The 22,329-nt window shown below is 39.3% G+C and overlaps 1 protein-coding gene across 1 annotated transcript in view; it reads right to left on the bottom strand.

Moving 5' to 3' along the window:
* Positions 1-8,598: 8,598 nt before the first annotated feature.
* LOC139690034 (uncharacterized) overlaps positions 8,599-22,329 on the bottom strand; it is a 334,601-nt gene continuing 320,870 nt past the window's right edge. The window contains exons 6-10 of the mRNA XM_071587216.1: positions 21,976-22,108; positions 21,154-21,272; positions 20,547-20,696; positions 10,704-11,684; positions 8,599-8,769 (exon numbers count right to left, since the gene is read on the bottom strand). Of these exons, the coding sequence (XP_071443317.1) occupies positions 8,599-8,769; positions 10,704-11,684; positions 20,547-20,696; positions 21,154-21,272; positions 21,976-22,108 (1,554 nt within the window). The remainder of the gene's footprint in view (positions 8,770-10,703; positions 11,685-20,546; positions 20,697-21,153; positions 21,273-21,975; positions 22,109-22,329) is intronic.

The raw sequence follows: 22,329 nt of genomic DNA on the forward strand, positions 1-22,329 counted from the left end.
TAGGGAATATGGGTCATTTCTTACCGTTTGGAGAAAGTCTCCTGCAACTGCAGCACAAAATTCCAGACGTTGACGTAAGAGTTCAAAGAGGCAGATGATGACCATTCGAAAAAGGGTTTTGCTGATTGTATGAAAAGTGGAAGAGACCGTTAATATACAAGAATGGCCAATATGGTTGACTGATTTCGACCAATCAAGTTGAATATTTGGGGTTTGTTCTAAAACCACGCCTTTCATTGGGAGCACATATCAGGACATATGGGGATCAGCTTTAAAGAAACTTGGCTTCATAAAACGGGTGGTGGGGAAATGTAATAAAAAAGTTGAAGAGAGATATTATTTTGCTTTAGTTAGACCTCATTTGGAATATGCCGCAAGTATTTGGGATCCTTGGGAGAAAATTTGGCAAAAAGAATTAGATAAAGTCCAGAGAAAATCCACTAGATTCGCTAAAAATTGTTATGATAAGAACACAAGTGTGACAGGTCTCTTAGAGGATTTAGACTGTGGGGCCACTTGAAGTACGGAGAGAACAAGCGAGGCTTAGACTTTTAGAAAAGGTCAGAACAAACGAGTTTAACTATGACACTGAAGGAATTATAATGCCCCCACACTACTTAGGTAAATCAGACCACAAAGATAAAATAAGGGAGATAGATTCCAGTACAGATAGATACAAATACTCATTCTTCCCCCGAACAATCAGAAATCATAATAGTAAGAAACCAAAGTCACTTTAGAAATATTAAAAACGATGAATTTACAAGTCGGAGCAAAGTTAAACACTGCAAAGCTGTTAGGTATACTTTCAGTTGCATGTGTATGTAAGATGTAATTTGAGTGTTTGCATGTGTGGGGTGTAAGTTCTCTTGCATGAATGTATGCCATGTTTTTTGTGAATGTATGAATTTGTGGTTCTTGCATGCGGTTTTTTTTTCCTTTCTAAATTACGGGTGGTGTCCTAACACCCCCCGCCACACGCTCTTGCGGCGGCTTGCGGTGTATTAAGTAGATGTAGATGTAGATGTGGCCGGCGCACACATCATTGGGGCGTTCCAACGATTGACGATTCGGCCGAGAGCACTCGTCGGCCGGTTGGTCAGACGTTGAAACCCAGGACCAGGTCACTTACTGTGATTGAATCTCCTGTATAATACGGAAGCAGATTTCAAATAAGAGAGGGTAGGTTCGAAACATAGCTACATTTCTTTTCCTCAAGGTTTACAGGGCACCAGCGATGTCCAAGTTGACATTAATGACAATATTAGTTAAATTAAGACCATAGCATAACAATATAGTTTCCTGAAAACCGTACGAGGCTGCGTAAATTTCAGTTGAATTTATATGCTATTCTTTATATACATGAAAAGATCTAGTATTGCTTGACGCCGCCTTGTATTTAGGTGGCGTCAGTATAAATTTAAAGCACTGCTGATGGTTGTTCTATAAAGACTTCCTTGTCAAAAATGTTCATGCGAACAATTTGTTTCCATGCGAAGTCTTCGCGTTGATAAACTTGTGGGACAAAGTATTTTCGAAGTCTGATCGCGAAGTGCGATCCATGCCAGGTATCCCGCCACCTTACGGATTATGTAATTATGATATAGAGGCTTCGGTGAAAATTTATGCAATAACTCATCTGTGCACCTCACAAGTTTAAATTCTGAACCAAACATAACTAACAAACGATGCACATAATTACATAATTAATTACCAAAATATTTTGCACTTTTAAGTTATTAGCTCACATATTTTTAGCTTCTAATTAAGTTGCCGAAAATAACAATGTTTAAGGAGGCTTAGAGTAATTAAATGAAAATATTCAAGGATAAAGGACAGAGGAAAGGTGAAAAGTTTGGATTGCATGTGGTAGTGCTGGTAGCCTGAACTTAATCTGTCCTAATTTACGTCACATTCTCTCTATAAATCTAACCTTACTGGCCTAATTTTTTTATCATACAGTTGTTACATGCATTTATTTCTTCCATCACTCTTGGATCTTTTCTAGTTAAACTAATATTTTACCCAGCTGGTCTCTGATTGAAAAAAACATATTTTCTCTTCTTCCTTCCCGACAATTTTTAACCTTCCTGCATAGCGCACCAATGCCACCGTTCCTCTGCAAACTTTCCATATCCTCACATTACATCTTCCACCACGCTTCTTTTGCTCTATTTGTTGCACATCTAAATCTATATATCTCTACCTCCTTCTACCTAATTCTGTGTTCATATTCTTCTAATTTCTTCTCTCATATATCTAGCAGATATCTAATCACCCTTCCGGAATATTTGGCGGCTTCCTTATCCTTTCCCTTAATAACAGCTGCCATTGTTTCTTTTGGGGCTTGTGATATCCGTTTTTTTATATACTCCCATTTTCCCTCAAAAGCATTCAGCTCCCTTTCCTCACTCTTGTATTTTCTACTGCCTACTGATAGACTTTCCTTTTCAATCTAGTTAATTCTTCTTCGTTTCATTACCTCAACCACCTTTTTTTCTTCATCATTTTTAACCGAAAGCTTCATTTCAAAACTACTGAATTTTGGTACGAGTTCGCATCCGCTCCTGGGAAACTGTGCCAATTGATCACGCTGTTCCTGAATCTGTGCCTAACCATAACATATGCAGTTGAATCGATACCTTTCGGAGTCATTTGGCATTTCGCATGTATATCTACACCTTTGGTGGTGTCTGAAACCAAGTATTGGTGATGGTTGTTCCCTGCCTCGTTCAGATCTCAATTGTTTTCTCCTCGCGGCCATTCATTATTACTAAACCGTAGTCCCCTACATCACTTCCATCTCTTCCTTTGCCTACCATCGCGTTACAGTCCATCATAACTATCAAATTTTGCCCCAGGAATACCGGTAATAATATTCTTCCACTGATCTTATACCCCATCAATTTCTTCCCCCTTTTATTGAATGGTGGCATTTATACCGGAGCAAAGATGAAGTTCGTTGGTTCCGCTTTTACTTCTTCTTATAAAATTTTATCATTTAAATGATAGTTTGTACAGTAACAGTTAAGGTTTCTGGTCATATGTTTGGGAGGCAAAAGAGGGTGAGCAAATTGTGGTTCAAATCAGTTGTTAATCAGCCGTTTTCTCTTTATTCAACGCTCTTCAGCTTACCTTTTGTTCAGTATGGTAGCCACCTCTAGCTGTCTCTCTTCCCCTCCGCTGTATATTTTTCTATTAAAATCGATCCAGTAATACCCGCTTTCCTTCCATCTTACCCAATGCAGCCCTAAAATATCTACATTTTCTCTTTTTATCTCTCACTTTGTAATCTATTAATAATTAAATCTTTAAATCTTCTAATAAATTTTCCTGTCCTACTACCTTTCGTCTGGCGTTTAGCCATTAATCTATCTGCCCTGCCAGGAGCAAATGTCATTGCTCCCGCCGGCACAGCTCTAGAGGTAATGGGAACACGTCAAGGTTCGGAACGCCATAAGTGAGGGCTTAATAATATAGAAGTATTAATCTGAAAATTACAGTTCAGTTTGTTTGAGGACCTATTAAGCCAAGGCAACGAGTTAAGGGCTTCTAATTTGTTACATCCATTTTTCATTGTTTTGCATAAATGGGTAGATATTCAAAAAGTATCTTTCTTCCATTGTCTCTAATTATTTAACAGACAACTTTTAAAGTGCATCAGTTGGCCTTTTAATTTCTGCGTTTATTATCCCGAGCAAAACCCATCTATATGGTAACTGCTTTTTAACTTGCTAACTTTTATTTGTCTCATATTTTAAAAACATATTTTTTATTATTAATGGCCTTAAGAGATCTTCCAGCCACAATGAAGATTTTAAGTATAACTTTTGGTATAATTAAATAAAATTTCAACATTATACATAAAAAAGATTGTCTGAATGGTTCGAAGAATTCACAAATATTTTTATGCACGTTTGTACTAGTGGTTTAAAATACTTATCAGATAAAGTTGTTTTCCATTTATGAGATTTCAAGACTATCGGGACCCTTTCCCTATGTTCGCGTTTGTTTTTGATATCTAATAATTTATTTACATCGTCAATCCATTGAGTTTTTGAATATCATGTTAGTGACTACAACACCATGTCCTGGAGAGAACATTGCTGGATATGATTGCCAAAGTTGTTAAGACTCATATGAAATAATTAATTTCGAAATCCGCGGCACAGTAGGCCCGTGGATAAACAAACCTAGCAGATGCCTTTTTTTACCCTCATCTTTTATATATCTTCATGATAACTGCCCTCAACCAATAGTGTGTGGTAGGGGTGATTACACACAAAACCCGAGAAATCGAAGTAAAATATTGGGAACAGATTGGAGGGATAGGCATCTAATCCGTAACCTGTAAATGTCCCAGACTGCTCAGGTGCGAGTTTGGAACGGTGAGTTCCGGATGAGCTGTGTTAGAAAGAGGTGTAAGGCAGGGTTGCCAATTATCACCGTTGTTGTTCAACGTATATGTGGAGGAAATGATTGAAGAAGCTTGGGAAGAACTGGAGGTAGGAATGAAAGTAGGAGGCGAATTCGTAAAAACAGTTATGTTTGCTAATGACCCATCTCTAAGTTGTCAGTCATACAAGTTGTTACAAACATTGCTGAGGATTGGAAATCCATTGCGACAGGTATGGGATGAGAATCAATATTAATAAAACAAAGGTTATGCGATTTTCTATAAAGAAAAAGGCCAAGCTAAACATAGACCAAGGCCAAGAAAAATAGAAATAGGAGGGCAAAAACTAGAGCAGACAGAACTATTTACGTATCTCGGAAGTGTTTTGGACCAACACGGTCAAAATATTAGGGACGTATGGCGAGGAATTGCGCTAGGCAAAGAGGCTTTCACAAGGAGGGAGATGATGACTGGGACGTTGAGCAAGAATTTTAAGAAAAAATTTGTTCAAACTTTGATTTGGAGCGTAGTTTGGTACGGCGTGGAAACGTGGTCACTGAAGCAGGATGATAGAAGTAGATTGGAGGCTTTGGAAATATAGCTGTGGAGAGGGATGGAGAAGGTGAAAAGGATCGAAAGGAAAACAACTGAGGAAGTGAGTGCTAGGTATTATGAGTGAGGAGAGGTTTTTGTTGGGAGACCTCCTAAGAAGGCAAGAAAAATAGATGAAGGGCGTATTGGTCGGCAGTGGGATGTTGAAGACTGTGGTAGAGGGGAGAATATTAGGCAATGAGGAAAGGGCAGGAACAGGATTGTGATGTTGGATGGGATGAAGGATGGAAGGAAGTACGCAGAGACAAAAAATGGCTTGATGTAGAGTAGGTTGCTGGATTGTCTTTTGCTAGGAGCCGCAAAATATTTTTTCTGTTGTTGTGTCCATCCAAAACCTACCTTAACCGTTAGGTTACTTCAAAAAAATACGAAACAATGTGGCGCAAACACGAAAACCCGACAGATGGCGAACGCATTCATGCTAAAGGTAACTATTTTGTGCTTGTAATTTGCTCAATTTCACCTTATACACAAGGAAATAGAAAAACGGAAGGGGATAGGAATTCATGCATGTTTTAAACATAATCACAGGAATGGTGGAAAAGGTGGAATCGAGTAAATCACAAGAGCAGAATACTTTCCTTAATCGGGACTTAAACCACGGAATTTCGACTTACCGTACCGATGTTTTAACCACTTAAGCTATAAAGGAATCGCAAATGACACACATCTGTGAAGGGTTAATGTAACCAACTGCACCTATTCTTTGGCCAGGATATGTCGTTAAGGAGCTATTTCATCTGCCAAAGGAGAAATGGAAGAGGACGCAAGAGGAAAGAATAGCAAGGAAAGTAGTCATACAGTGTCATAAAGGATAGGAATAAATATAAAAAAATACTCTTAAAATCCTATTGCATATACCCAACCTTCGTCTTATTTTACTGCCTCATATATCTTTCGGGAGAATTCTAGTTCTCAATAATACATTCTTCGATTTCATTTGAGATAAATACTTTCATGTCGGCTCATAATGAACTGTTTTAGCCGAACTAAATCCCAGCCAAATTCCTATAATGGTCTGTTAAGCAACAGACATTTACACTTATTTTTCACTCATGCAAGAAAGCATGTGAATTCAATGTCTATATGTATCATGGCACTGGATTCTGTACGAAATGAGCTCGAATGACAACAATTAAATTTGTAATACCTCAGCGAGAAGGTATCTTTACCCGCGGAAGATAGTGCGAAACAATGTTACATTGGAATATTTTTTCTGAAAATTATTCTATGATTTTGTTTTAAATATATTTTTAAAACATTATTGAGTTTTGTATTTTTCCAGAGTAAATATTAAAATGCAGCCATTTTAATAACATGAGTGAATCGAGTAAATAGGATTAGAAACTTGTCACAGGCTCCAATTTTCGCGTGCTGCATACGGGTTAACCGTACATTTGAGAGCCTTCAATGGAAGCGCTGTGGGATGGGTTAACCTTTGATAGGGGGAGAGGAAAATTTAACCAGCAAGATAACCTGAGGCAGTGAGCTAAAGATATTATCGTTTGAGGAGAGCCTATTAGTTGCTTTAGGCAAAGGTGGTTCCTTAATTTTCAAGAGACACTTGAAATCGATATGATACCATAAAGCGATAGTTTTGGCAATTAATGCAGAGAGCCCTTAAGCGGATTCTAATTGGTAACTCTCGAATTGATGAAATTACGTATTCTTTAACAAGTGCGTTCTTGTTAAGGAAAGATGTATGCAAATTGAGATAGGATTATAAGGACAAGAAATCTCGTAATTGAAGCAATATCAAGAACAGAAGAAAGTCCCTTCCACTTGCTATTAGATTGAGGAATTGGAATAAGTAAGAGGATTTGATTAGACTTTATTCCAAATTACTTATAACCAATCGAGTACCATTCCTACATCGCCACACTCCTGACACCGCTTAGTATATCGTACATAGTTGTTTCATGTTGAGTAGGGGAAATAAACTTTCAAAATCTCATGGTTATAGGTCGCAATAATAGAAGCCAATCAATTGTAAATAAGAGAAATACTACCTTTATTAGATATTGATGGCCTATATTTAACCCGTTTACGGAGGGTCAGCAGGTGAACGAATTACCCACCGGGCTGAAAGGCTCAACCACTATTATTTGTTTTATATTTTACGGTTTTTATTTAATCTTTCATATAATTATTTATGAAAAAAATTTTCTTATAACCAAATTGCTATATTGCGTGAAGCTTAAAACTAGCTCTTTTGTAGTCAGGATTTAATGTTCATTAAAGCAATCTTCACTCAGTCTTTCAACTCAAAATGGTAATTATTTTAACCCATAATTACTTACCCATATAATAATTAGAAATCTCCTTTCTGATATTATCGGATATTTCTTGGCGACCATAGTGACCATGAACCGATTATCTAAAAATGGTATAAAATATTGAAATACAAGTGAGGATATCTGGTTCTTAATTTCACTTTTTCATTAGATCATGGCGGACTGAGGACGGAGGACAGACAAATTCATAATATCAAAAATATAATTTCTGCAAGTCAGAGGAAGAGGAAATGAAATTCGGTTCATTATAATAACTAATCCCCTCTTAAATTATTGCAATCAAAATGAAATGAACAATTGTTCTCGCATGTGTTTGAACTTCATCATTTTCTCTTGCTGAGTGAAAGTAGATCTTGAATGCAACAGATTAATTAGGCTTAGGTTAACATTAGCTGGATGCTATTGAATTGTTTGCTGCTCGCTGTGTTTAATTGCCCTAAACCGTATGCAAAATAAAGTGATTTGGGAGTCCCTGGAAAACCTGTTACCACTCTTGTGAACATTGCTGGGCAGAGACCGTTGGCATTTCAATGTTGCTAAAATTTCCTGTGCGAGTATGAGATAATTATCCTCGTATTGCGTTTTCAAGTCAAGTAAACCTTACAGTATGTGAGTTTTAGGCTGAATAAACCTCCCTTATTCCTGTAAGCTACAGTTTGTACATAGGAATAAATAAATCTGACACAAATTCAAGTGACTACTGTGTATATTCACAAAATTTATACAAAACCACACGTTGGGATCTTCACAATATTTTTTAGTTTTCAAGGAAAACATACACTTCAAAAATAATACTTTTTTAAAATGTGACATAAAATTTACAGTTATCAAATTTTCCTTACCAGATAAACATCCTGATTTTAATACAACCGCTTGAGATAAAGATTGTTCACTTATGCCAATGGTATTATGTTTCACTTTTAGTTTTTGGTATTTAAATCACTACCAACTACAACTTTTACAAGCCCACAGTTGCTTTGCTTCTGTGAGGCAAATAAACCTTGCGATTACTATGTATGCAGTCTTTAAAAACTTACTATTGAATTTTTATTAAGTGTCAACTCTTTCGTGCATGAAATTTACGATGCACTCGACTTTGGTAAAACTCACTCATAATCCTCAGCTTTCAAAATATCTCCTTCATACAGCAGAAAAAAATTCATTAGCAGCATAAAACAAATAAAGTGTTACAATTATCAAGGAAATTTTCGCCATTTCTCTTTTTTTCAGCGCCGGATTGAAAATAAGACGTTATCACATTAAGCGGTCGCAGTATTTGCGACCGCATCACTAAGGTTAACGAGCTTGCAACTTGTGTATGGGACATTGGGACTCAGAAATATATAATACTAAAGGGTTAGGTGTGGGATATGTAAGAGGAACGTGCAATTTCTCTTTATCTGGTCCCATTGATTCCCTATTCTTCCGAAAGAACGCCATGGTAATTACCTGGATTGGAACTTTATCCTAGATTTATAATATAAATATCAATTAATTTTAGTAATTTACTTTCTTGCAAGTATATTAAAACAATGGTTTATATTATGTCAGCCAAATTATCCAAATGTTTATTTTACTATGGGCGACTTGGTATATTTTAAAAAAAATGTGATTGGCTTCATCTTTGAACGCATTCCAAATTCAAGTAATGATTCGTTTTTGAGTTGAATAAATTACTAGTTTAAATCAATTTCAAATTTTTCATTAAATCAGAAAATTTTAATGCTATGAATTTTAACCTTCGCTATAGGCCTCTCCAATACCCATTTCATGCACGATGATAGTAATAATATATTTTCATATATTTTTCACATTACCATTTTTTGTCGGGGGATGCTCTATTTAACTTCTAGGAAACTTTTAACTCCACCTTGACTTTGAAGATATCAGATGGTCACATTTCTATAGTTCAACTTCAAAGGAAAAAAATGAATTCTGCGCTGTCAAAGCGCTTCTACAGTTTTCCAACTCATGGCGTTCTTTCGCACTCAGCACACGTGAACGTCAATCACTTATTCTAAACAAGTTTTCTATTAGTATGAGACCTATTTCCGGTAATTATCCGGATTGAAATAACATTTATTTGGTGATTTCAACTCCAAACTGGCTCGTGCGTGAGAAATTCCTTATCGATGTGCCTGCAAACTAATGACCAGTGTTAACGTAAATATTCAGGAAGGAATTTTGACCGTTGACAAAGCAAAAGTATGCATAATTGAATTAAATGGAGTTTAAAATAAGATACCATCTCATCTAAGGATAAAATAATGACGAGGAAACTTGGAATATTGAGAAAAACGTGAACTGTGGTTATGTACTTATTCAAAACTTCATTAAAGAGTTATATTTTCTGAAAATTATTTGTTAATTAAAAAATGATAGATTATAATCTAAATGCATCTAAAGGCAGCATGTACTCGGGAAAAGTATATTGCTCACTAGCAGTATTTTTAACTCAAGCAGTAATATATATATATATATATATATATATATATATATATATATATATATATATATATATATATATACATATTTATACATATACATATATATATACACGGCAGATGTGATACAAAATTATAAATTAAAATAAATCTAAGAGCCATGTGCAAAAATAATCTGAGTAAATATATTCTTTTTCTTTAATAATATAGCGATGTGACCTTTTATTTGATGGTACAATGAAAATGTGCCGTAGCCATTCATTATCCTTAAAAAAAATAGTTGTACTAAGTAAACGTCGGTATCGCTGGCCATTTAGAACTCAATGGAAATAACGTTACTGCTCATTTCACCACAGCGTAAAGCATGACATCATCTCATGTATCGCTCACTGGATTTTGTGACCATAAAACTAAGTATTATGTTATTTTTCATCTCACTTCTGTTTTTCTCTTCGAAACACTGCTATTAATTTAACATTGTGTCCGTTTCTTCATCACCATCCGAATGATTGAGTAATTAAGGCTGAATGGCACCAAGGCGAAACAGTCTGTTCACGCCGGAAAACGCGACAACAGCGACACGTCCGGCTAACACATGATATGATAATATATCTAACGACAAAAGTTTGCGTCATTTAAATCCATCCTGGATCCAACTGTGATTATGAATGCAAGTGTGTGTGTGTGTGTTTGTGGGTTTGTGTGTGATCTCCTGTCGAAGTATCCTTTTTGATTATTTATCCCTTCTTTGTGTACATACGTAATATCATATATTTATATTACTCATTGTGTGTATTATCATACATATTACTCATATACTTATAATACTCATTGTGTATTGATGATTTATTACGGCCTAGCCATCCTGTGCACTCGGTGGAGTATGACCTCTCCGTATCGGTTCACCACCTTCACGTCCTCCTCCTCCTCCTCATCCCCTTCCTCCTCCTCCCCCACCACCTCCTCCCCTCCGTCCTCCGCCACCTCCCTCTCCCGCACCGCCTCCCCGCGCTCGTCGCCGTCCTCCTCATCGCCGTTCTCCTCCTCGTCTTCTCTGCTGCCTCCTTTTCCTCCCTCCTCCACCCCTCCTTCTCCCTCCTCCTCCTCATTCTCCTCCTCCCCGTTCTCCGCCTCGGGCGAGGGTGAAGGGGTCTCGGGGCAGGGCTCTGTACACTTGCACCTCACGATCCACTGCACGCTCAGGGTGACCAGCTCGTCGCTCTCGGAAACAGAGCTCCACTCAAAACGCCGGCTGGCCACGCTCCGCCTCCTTCGTCGCCCCCGCGGCCTGCGGCCCCAACGCCCCGCGTCTCCCAGCCTCCGTCGCACCCACGCCCGTCCCACCACTCCCATGTTCCCGTCTTCCTCATCATCATCGTCCACCCTCAGGGGGGACACGGCCGGAGACCCCGCGGCAGCTACGCCCTTGGACGCCGGCGACGATTCATCCTTCGTCGGCTCACCCCCGCCTTCGTCCCTTAGCTGCGGCTTGGACCTCGGCGGGACGCCACCTCCGGGGAGGCGTATCGCGAGGCGCGCCGGGGCGACGTCCTCCTCCTCCGCCTGCTCCTTGCCCGGGTCCTTCTTCTTCTTGTAGTTGGGCTCGAGGAGCCAGAGGTCGGATCCGGGGCGGGCGAGGGAGAGGAGGGATGCTGGTGGCGCTGGGAGCCACCGCCCTCCCCACCCGCCGACCAGTTGCTCCTCCTCCCCGGAGCCGCCCGCCCCCTCTCCAGCTCCCTCCGCCGGCGGCAGCGGGTGTCCCCGGCGGGTGGCGCAGGCGAACAGCACCCGAATGGTGTGGGTGAGGACGGGCCGGCAACAGGCGCCGGGGCAGTTGCCGCACGAGCGGGGTCGGAAGCGCTTGCGGCTGCGGCACGGGCCCACGCGCAGGCGCACCGGGCCGGAAGGCCGCTGAGTCGCCTTGCACTCGTGGCCCTTCTGCAAGGAAGCAAGGGACGAAGATTCTAGTGAGCGTAATATGTTTATAAGAAGGATAGTTAAAACTTGGTTCGCTCGTGAAAAGGTGAGAGATTCAAAGCTTAAACATACTGTTCCGTGCCTCAATCAAAATTTTGATCCAGTTTTGTTTAAAAGAAAATGGAACAAAACTCATAATGCTGTTAATGGTTAAATATGTGCATATGCATTTATTTTATTTTCTCATTCAATATCCTATGTTTCAAAATTCGGATATTAGGTATTATGCAAGTTGATAGTTTAAGTCCGTCTCAAAAATCACTTGAATGAGAATAATACTTTTTTAAGTGTTTTAAAACGCAAATAAGTTTGAAAATGCTACTCATAAAAGTGATCAATCAGTTTTGTTGCTACCGAAGAACTTTGTTCTAAAAAGTATGTCTTCCTTGTACTTTTAAATACATGAGGAATTCTTGACAAATTAATACATATTCATTTTATTCAATCTTCTCAAAGAAATCCGATTCTTGAGGCATGAAACTCTTGAATTAGATTTAATTTTTTGCTCAGTACTACTTTTGCTAGGTTCCTTTTGAAAATATTGTTTAAAATATAAATGATTAGATTCACAGTGGCTATTGTAAGCAGGACCAAAATAAAAAGTGAAATACTTGCGGTAAACTTTGTAATTATTAACGTAGTTATTAAACTATTGGATTAATTAGGTAATACAATAATACTCAGAGAAAGCCTTTCACTTAGCGAACGGCGTCAATCTACTTTTATTAGAAACCTGCACGATGGCTCTGAATCAAAATCTATTTTCATCGTTAAAAAAATTGCATTATAAATATATATTTTTTTTCCTTGATCATGTAATTAGATTCTTCTCCTGAGATCATTACTAGTTCTTCGGCGGCTTTAAATTTCCGACTAAGTTGATTTCCTGCACCATTGATGAGAAACGGAGAGTTTGGGACCTAGGATAAAAGTTTAAGTCGACTTGCAATAAAAATCAGCGCTCCTATTCAACGGGCACTCATTACGCCATTAGTATTCCGACTTCCTTCTCCGGATCTCTACTCAAAACGTTAACACCCTCGTCCTTGTGCTGAAGATAGAATGGGAGAGGGACAAGTAGACTCGGGATGAGTCAGCGGAACGAAGTTTTGGTGGGGAGAAAGCTTTCAAGTTAGCATTATTGGCTCCAATTAAAATCCATGCGAGCTATATCGCAATGATTATCCGTTCTCGAGGTGGAATGGGAATATTAATCCCGGATGTTAAGATACGTAATGGGTTATCTTAATCCTCCAACGCTTCACCAATCCTCCCCTTCCGTCTCCCGGGACCACTTGCACGCTCAAACGCATAAAGCCTCACTTTCCCATTTCCCATTCCAACTCCTTCTGCTGCTTTTCCCAAAAGTCATCCCACCTCTACCCCATAACTCCTGACGTAACTCGAAAGAAGAAGTAATTAACTAATCGCACACTCTGCAGACTCGTAATGAGATTATCCGAGGCCTCCTCCTAACGTCGATAGGTTTTTTAGGCCAGCGGAAGGATATCCAACCCGTCGCCGCCCTCTTGTATCGCGTCCCTCGTCTTCTCTTCAACCTTTATCTCCATCTCCTTTCCATCCTCTCCCTGATCTTTCTCACTTCCGTTTCTCTCTCTTAACTTCTTCTCTTGCTCACCTCCCCACCTAGTTGGAAAAATTTCTGGCTAAAAATTAAATCGAAGACTAATTTTTTGAGGAGAAACATTGCCTCCTTCCTCCTCCAAACACCGCTTCACCGCCCAGCCTTCCCATAGTATTAATACGCGGAAGTGTTCGTTCTTCCATCTCCCTTCCTCCTCCGTCCACCCACTTTCCCCCATTCGGTCCATCCCTCTGTCTCATCCCTCCCTCTTCTTGTCTCTCTCACACATACCCACGCAGTCGACCGCACCCACACAATTCCCTTAGCTTCGATCTCACCTTCGCATATCGCTTTATACTTCTCGCTCTTCGGAAATGTGTTCCCTTCCCTACTGCTCTTATATAACCACAGCCCACTCATAGGGTGCCTCTTAACGTCCTTTCTCACCGAGTTCTCCGATCCCTACACCCTTCCCATTCCATTATAAGCAGTCCTTCAGACGGAGGCTGTGGGGTAGAAATTTCTTCGAGGAACTTTTCCCACTCCATCCCTTCGTAGGAGCTCGGGAAGAGTAAGGGAGAGGGAAAGAGAAAGAGAGAGCGGATAGGGGGGGAGGGACTCATTAAAGGGGTGGTCTTACTCATTGTCTCAGATGCCTTATTAACGGGTTTGTTGTCCTCCTGAGAATGTCATTTGCCCAAATGTGATTTCCGCGGAGTAATTTAAGAAATCCCTATTACTGGAGGCGATATATTTTTTTCGCGACTTTAAAAATTAAAGTGAAGTCTTCTTTTCCTTTTTCACGCGGAGGAGCGAGGAGGAAAAAAAGCATCACTTCTCTGGAAAATGACGTCATCAATTCAAGTAATTAATTTTGACTTTTGCAAAAAGCCTCGCCGCTAAATTTCCTCTCTCTTTCCTCCGAAGATAAATCTTTCGAATTTTTCCAGCAAAAAGAACACCGGAGAGAACGTGCATCAATTATTTAGCTCCTCCGAGTGTTCATGTGTAATGCCGCTCTCTTTTATTTGAGAACCGTAGGCATAAATGCAAACCAACGAAACTGGCGAGAATAACTTAATTAATAACGATCTTAACTTTTGAGATGGAGGCGTGATGGTAACTTTCGAGTCGTTCAGCTGAATTAGCATTTTAATTAAGGTTTCCAGGTCCGGATAATAAATGCACGCCGCATTAACTAATTGTATCATTTACGAGTTTACGAGATGGCGTGTTGATATAATGATTATATGCTATTAATAATCACAAAGTATTAATAAATAAATCTTTATGTATATATATAATATATATATTTTTCATGTATATTAATGCAGATACCAATGTCAATGTTATCATAATTTTGCATTCAAAGTTGTACACAAACTAGTCCGACCTAGTTATTAATTCTTAATTCTTTAAATTAAAAAAAATATTACGCCTCCTCTTTCGATGCTTTTTTTAATTGCGTAATTTACTTTGACCACGTAAGATAGTATCATTTCTCTTTATTGTATAGATTTGTTGTTTTCGTTAAACATATTTCAGCTCCAAAGAAACTGCGGGAGAGGCAGCAACAATAACGTTTAACGGAGTCATCCGCTAATGTGCATTTCAATGCAACAATTTCAGAGTGTAAAAATCATTCCCAGTTGAGGCGAATTTCAGAGTGTAAAGATCCAAGTCAAGACGAATGATTTTTACTCTCTGAAATTGTTACATATTTCAGCTCACCTATTATTTGCAGCTCGGACAGTTACTCCAGAACAATAGAATGAATAGTTTTATTAAAGAACAAAATACGTATTCAATGCAATTGCCGATATATTTATTATTTTTTCTCGATTTTGTTTCATATAAATATCCCGTCCTGCATACCTTAGAGCATATCATGCCGTTAAGATCATTAAGATGCCACCATCATTCATTTTCATTCACTCCTGTTAACTGACTAGAAAACGGCATCCGTGTCACCTCTTGAAGGTTCTTAATGGATTCCCTACGAAAAGTACACAGCACCTCAGAGAATAACGCCGGGTTTTTATTTCTCAAGAATGAGGAAAGGGAAAAGAGGAGTAGCTGAGTTTCATCAAGCTACCCGGGCATTCCTAATGGGGAACTTTTTAATGGAGAACGTGACGAATTTACTTCAAAACAATGGGAATGACCAGAAAAAAGAAAAAGGAAGCGATGGCCATAGCCATTCCGTAATGTTCCTCCGTAAGTTGAGGTGCGCCAATCCGAGTGTTCCCCCTCTCCCCCGTCTCCCAAAAGGAAAGGCGGGCGTTCGAGATAATAAAACCATTCGTTTTCACCCAGAAAGAATGGAGGAGCATTTGCCACCCGAAGGCTTTTTACTAGAGGTCGCTTTCCGCTCCTCCTACTGTCTTCGAGTCCCCATGCACCATCCCTTCCAACCCTCAACTTCTTTTTACCTTTGATGAACCCCCCACCGCCGCCTTAATTTCCTTACTCCACTCCATTCTCCCTCCTCCAACACCCGCCACCACACCCACTCTTCCCACCAGACACACGCATACACACACTCAAGGACCACACAGTCGTCCGCATCCTATCGCCACCGGCTCCTCCGGAGGTCACGTCCGACCGCATTTGCCCCCCGCCCGCCCACTCCCTCAAACCCAGTCCAATTCCTCCCTCGGCCGCCGCTCACTACCCTCGGTCTAATGGGAATCCTCGTCAAACCGCTCGATGTCCAATGGCGGGAGATGGCGACTGGCGGGAAATGAATGAGACCGGACTCCAGGACCACAACCACACCTTCCCCGCCCTCCCACTCACCCTTTCCTTCATTCCCGCCCTCCCTTTCATTTCACACCCGCCCTCTCTTTCTCGCCTTCCTATTTCCCCCCTCCCTCACCCAACCCAGTCCCTTTGAAGAGGAAGAATGGCTTCCCGGGCCAAGTCAAGTGAGGGAAGGACTTGATGCTTTCCCTTTCTGCGCCCCTATCTCTCTATTTTCTCGCTTTCACTCTCCTCCATCTTTCCTTTCTCTCTCTCTCTTTCTCTCACCTCTCTCCTTTTCCGAACACGCACACGGCTACGTTTGGAGTCGAAACGGGAGAGATGATAAAAAGGCGCGCTTTTGAGTTTGAGTACCCCGAACATTCTGTATCGTGGCGGTCTGACCATCAGTCCTTCCGATTTTTCTCCTTTCTTCTTCTCAGATCTCGCTTTAATATGGGGCCTCTCTCTCTCTCTCTCTCTCTCTGCACCAGAAGGATCCAACTAGGGTTAATCAGGAGTACTTCCCTTCTGGGAGGTGGATAACAACTGTAAGAATATAGTTCTTTGAATTCATTTGAATGAAATGCAACGGCGTTTGCAGCGTTCCATTCGGCCCGTAGGGTATTATCCGATAAGCTGTATAAAGAATTATGGCTCCAAACTTCAAGCGCAAGATTGCGCACAGTACTCTTAAGATTCATTAATTAGATTTAATGAAATTTGAGTGGCGTGGAACGGTATATTTTATTTTAGGTTCGAATCTGTAATACAGCATTATGAGTACAATCTACTAAATATTGAGCGTGGGTCCATAATTTGGCAATATTATGATAATAGAGAACTTAAGAAGAACGCAAGAAACATAAAAGTCATTGATAAGGTCGCTAAAGCTGAAGTTCAGCAGTTTCACGTTAAAACTTACGAATTCCTTTGTTCACAATTTTTCAGTCAACTGAAAGAAACATATGTTATGCTGATAGTGAAAAATATCCAGCGACACTTTGTCACTAATAGTGATTACGGGGGTCCTCCGATCATTTATTTAATAGTTGTTTCTATCCCTTCATGGAAAGTCTAATAATTTTATGTATTTTATATTAATAGTTATGTGCCTCTTAAATATTTCTCCTGCTTTGTCAGTCATAACTTTAAGATCCAGTGTAAGTATATTTTGTCGCACTCTCACAAAAGTCGAAGACATTCTAAAGTACCGTATTTAGTGTCTATTCATTACCCTATAATCATTTCGTAACTATGGATACCCTTACGAAGAAAGGACCTATTGATTAAATTATGAAATACAGGATAAGAATATTTAAAAGGAAAAACGGCTTAAAATATTGGAAACTTTTATTTGATCAGTGAAAGCTGAATGCTGTTTGGTTTGTGGTTGCCATGGTATAAGACATGCACATTATCTGGTGTGAGCATAAGTTAACGAAGAGCTAAATATAACCCATAAGTGAAATATTCCTATCCAATAACTGATACAGAAAAAAACTAAAGTCGATATTGCTGAAATGTTGCGCCGCATATTATTTTCATATAATCCTTGAAGGCGATGCATAAGAAGAGAATAATGAAGCCTAAAATTTTGATTGAAGTGTTGACAATGATAATGCTAATGGAGAATAATTCTTTTCACAGACACAAAGCTAAGCTAATATGAAACCTTTGTCATTATTAAAGGGTGGAAATTAATTATGGTAATAATCAGAAATTAATTAATTAAGCTACGGGCTTTAGTTAAAGGTGCCTTACAAGGTATATATTATCCAAACATCATGAGATAAAATTAAATTTCTATCCTATACTTGTATACTTGCACCTAATGACAGCATATTTTGACATTTGGTAAACACTAATGAAAGTTAAAATGATTTCAGAACACAATTCTATCTCATTCCTTAATTCATTTCCATTAGCGTAAATGTTTCATAAAAATTATCTTTTTACGCTGCTCGCATCCAATTGAGAATCTCCTACGACCCAAGAAAATATTTTTTAAATACATATATTTAAGGCATTTTGATTTCTTCAGCCTTAATTATTTTTTTTTACAGATATGCTGGCGGTTTCTGGAGTTTTTGTCGCAAGACTTAGGAACTAATAAGTAAAATATCCGGCTGGAAATCCAAGCCACAGAGTACGCCAAAGTAACCTAAGCTTCCTCCTACTTAAGCACTGATATTAAAGGGAGGAAGATGAAAGCGAGATAATGAATATGCACCACCACGAGATCTTTGCCACAAAGCCTCGAGACCGAGCAGGAAAGGGCGGGGGGTGGATTCATGCAAGGAGCCACACAGAAATGGAAACACGTTCTCCGCTCTCGTATCTCACGCCCACGCCATTTCTCTCACGAGGATATTTTCCTTCCACGGTGAGCACCGCTGTGAGATAGAGGCTGGAGGAAAAGAGAGACTTTTCCTCCACAACCGTCCTTTTATCCTCTTCATCCGTCTCCCACATTCCTCCTTACCTAGAATCTCTCGAGCCGGTGGGAAGGAATTGGCTGTTTCGGCACGGCGGCGACGGCGGCTTTCGCCTCGCTGCCCACCCGAGACGAATAAGATGATACCCTTCCACTCTTTAGGAGTTGCCCTCGAAGGCAGCGGTGTTCTTCTGGAGTATGACGTGGATTGGGAGGGAGAAAGAATCGTCGGGCGTGGCGGCACGTATGGCAGAGAAGGGAAGGGGTGTGGAGTTTCGGAGAAAGTGAAATAGTAAGGCCCCCTGCCAAGGGGTGCCCTACGTGGAAAGCACTCTTTCCCCGTCGCATTTTGGGATGGATGAAGAAGAGATGGTGAGACGAACGTTGAGGCTACGTTTAGGAGAGGAGAGGTGAGTAGGCGTAAATGTAGCTCTGTGTGTTTGTGTTTGTGCGTGAGTGGAAGATGAGAGATCAGGTTGGTAATACTTCACCTCAGATGGCATAGCAGCAGTCAGGAGAGTTAAAGATGGGTTCGATTGCTCTTCAGACTATAGCGTGCGAGCAAGCGGGGAGATATTCGAGGTGCTAGACATATTTACACCCCAAGAAAGTTGTTGGAAAGAGAGGGGAGGTGTCGCGACTTTAAGTGCCGTATGCCCAGTAATCACCCCGGAAACCGGAGTAATAGGTGAGCAGGAAGCTCACCCGTGGCGTGCGGGATTGGTACAATAGGGGAAGCTAGTAAAATTCACTCGTATTGAGAGCTACTTCCACCATAGTAGGTACGTGGAAAGATTTTTTCTTACGAGTGGGTTGGGAGGAGACGCTCCCTCCTAAACTCTCTACCTCCCCTTTCCACCTTGCTATTTTTTCTTTGCCTCCCCACGTTTACCTGGCGACGTTTCTCACCCGATCGGACTCTTCCCAGAATATTCACGGTGTTTCATGCTGACCTTTCATTTCACGGCTCGTATACACCTTCGACATGACCTTTTTTAATCACCTTCGGAGTCGTTTCTCCCCAGACCGGCCACTTTTTTCACGCTTCCTGATAATATCACTGTTTTAAATTTCCTTTAACCTCAGTTTTTTTACAAACTCTCTCGATCAATTCTTATGTACTCAAAAATTCCCAAAGCCTAGAGAGAAAAAATTTAAACACCTAAGCCTCGATTTCCAATTAGAACAATTTTTGTTCTTAATCTCCTAAGACTCCTGATATGTAGTTTAAAACCATGAATATGATAGTAAGGTTGGCAGCCTACTAAAATTTAATATCGATAAATACGAAATAATACAAATTCTGTTAAACGCAAAAATTAGATAGCACTGCCATGAAAGTTATCTGCAAAAAAAATTAGCAGAAATCTTTTCGAAAAATTACCAACTGGTAACTCAAAAATGAATTAACAAGTATTTACAGGTATTTCAACATATGACACACCGTCATTTTTGAATATTATGACGCCATTAATGTATCCTTAAGAAAAACAACAGGACAACATAATAAACGAACGGAAATGGAAGCAAACCCGTGGCCTTTATATTGCCATGCAGATGATTTTTTTGTTTAACAGTTTCCAATGAAACTAAAATTTATAATAATCCTTAGAATTGCTTGAATTTCTTCTGGTTTACATGCATCATTTTCATAAAAATATTTATTATTAATAAATTATGCAAAAAAATTTACCTAATCTTGTCTATTTGTCTTTTGGTCAAGTAATTTTAATAGCACATGTTTAGCATCAGGAATAATTTTCTGAGTGTATAAGGATTTGCATGGGTTATTAAATTCATCTTTAAAAGAAAATAGAATGACTTTGTTTAAAGCTCATACTTCGAACAAACTTATAAATTGCAAACCTTCCATCCTTGAAGGAATGAATAATATCTAACATTTGATTGACAAATCGCTTATACTAAAGGGTGAAGAAATATTTGTATCTTGCAGAAACGGCTCCAAAAAAAATAATTTTCCCTTACTTTTAAAAAAAACTATTTTTGACGTAACCGTAAAGAACACATCCAATTTCCTACTATTTTTCCGTTGGCATACCCGTATGTGATGATGTCTCGCTTTGAGGGGATGCGCCTGAGGCATTAACGGCAAAAGTGCGCTGTCGTCTGCGTTGCACGGTTTCTCCTGGCACAGCCTCACCTCCACGCCTCCAGGAGCGCCGCAGTCCCCTTCAGAAGATGACAGTGGCTGCAATGTAAAAGCTCTCGGTGTATAGATGTTAAACTTTGAGAACACTCATATACAAAAAGATCTCTTTCTTTAGTTTATATAATTGAAAAATGTCTGTGGGTATGGTTCTCTAAATACTAATAAATATAATTTCCCAATTTGATGTAAATTTTACACAGCATCAAAAGATGTTATATGAATTTTGATTACTAATTCATCCATATATTTTTTTTCTCAGTGTGAATGAAGCCCTCCATGCTTTAATTAATAAAACGTATATCTAATGGTATTAGATAATTTTCTGTAACATTTGAAAAATACTAAACTCATGAGTTTGTTTGTCAGGGTATGAAGAGATGAATTAAATTCCATAGTTTGATTTCCATTCGGAATCGAAGGTAAAAAATCATTTCAAATGCATTAGCAACTTAAGGCAACATTTTGTTTGCGGTCCGAAACACCATTTTCTATTCACCTCTATCTGAGAGTTGTTTTCTTTGGATATGACCCTGGTGGAGAGGCCAAGGCCACACGTTGAGGAGCAGTCTGACCATTCGGTGAACCGGGCGTTGCATGGAGGAGGAGGTCGCTGGGCTGAAAACCGTGAGCATAGAAAGGAAGACAGCGATCCCGTATGAATTTTCATAGTAATTATAATTAAAATTAAAATAATTTTTTTCTTACATATATAGGAAAAACAAGTGTGAAGGACAAATTATTACGAAATCACGCAGATACCCAGAGACTCAGAGATTTTTTTCTTAATATGTCTCACGGTTGAAAAAACTAGATAATTCAATACTAACTTTATTTCACTCATTTCGTGAATTAGGTACCAACTAATAATGCTTTCAAGGAACATAGGGAGGGCCAAATTCTAGATCGATGAGGCTAAGGGTAAAATAAAAGAATAAAGTATTTCAGAAGGAAAATTGAAATTTCATAAATATGAACGGGATAATTCAAAGTCCGATGATTGCTCCAATCTTTTATTTAAGTATAATAAACATCATAAGATATTATTTTTTTAACGAAAGCAGAACGTTGGGTTTGATAATAGTCAAATGCTTATGTTTGAAGTGAACTGTGCCTTTACCTCTTCTTTCTTGTTCTTTAAATTGTTATTTATATTTAAGGTAGAGGCTGAAATTGGTAAGAACTTCCGCGTACCACGAAATAAAATAGAAAGCCTTAAGGCCGAATCATAAGTGGGCATCAATAGCAAGGATCTTTGGCCGTCAGAAGTTATTTTAGAAAAGAATGTATGCTATATTGCGTTATCTCAAGCACATCTCACCAGTTGCAGAGTCGCACATCCACTCCCGGCAGCATTGGCCTTGAACTTCAACTAGCCTCGGGTGAAGGCATGAAGTACCCCTGGGTGATATGCTCTCCTGAGGACACAGCGACGCACAGGCGTACGTACCGTTCTGAATGGAAGCAAGGGCTTAAAGGTCATTCATTTCCTCAGCATTGCATACAGGGAATACAAAGATTCATATTTCATACAGCATGTATGACAAAATATATATAGCATATGTGTGTGTATATATATATGTATACACATATGCGGTATATATTTATATTTAATTGATTTTTGCTTTATCATAATGCATTAAATATTGAAGAGCTTCATACTCGGTAGCCTCGA

The sequence above is a fragment of the Hetaerina americana genome, unplaced genomic scaffold (assembly GCF_022747635.1).
Source record: "Hetaerina americana unplaced genomic scaffold, ioHetAmer1.1.p SCAF_3, whole genome shotgun sequence".
Classification (NCBI taxonomy): Eukaryota; Metazoa; Arthropoda; class Insecta; order Odonata; family Calopterygidae; genus Hetaerina; species Hetaerina americana.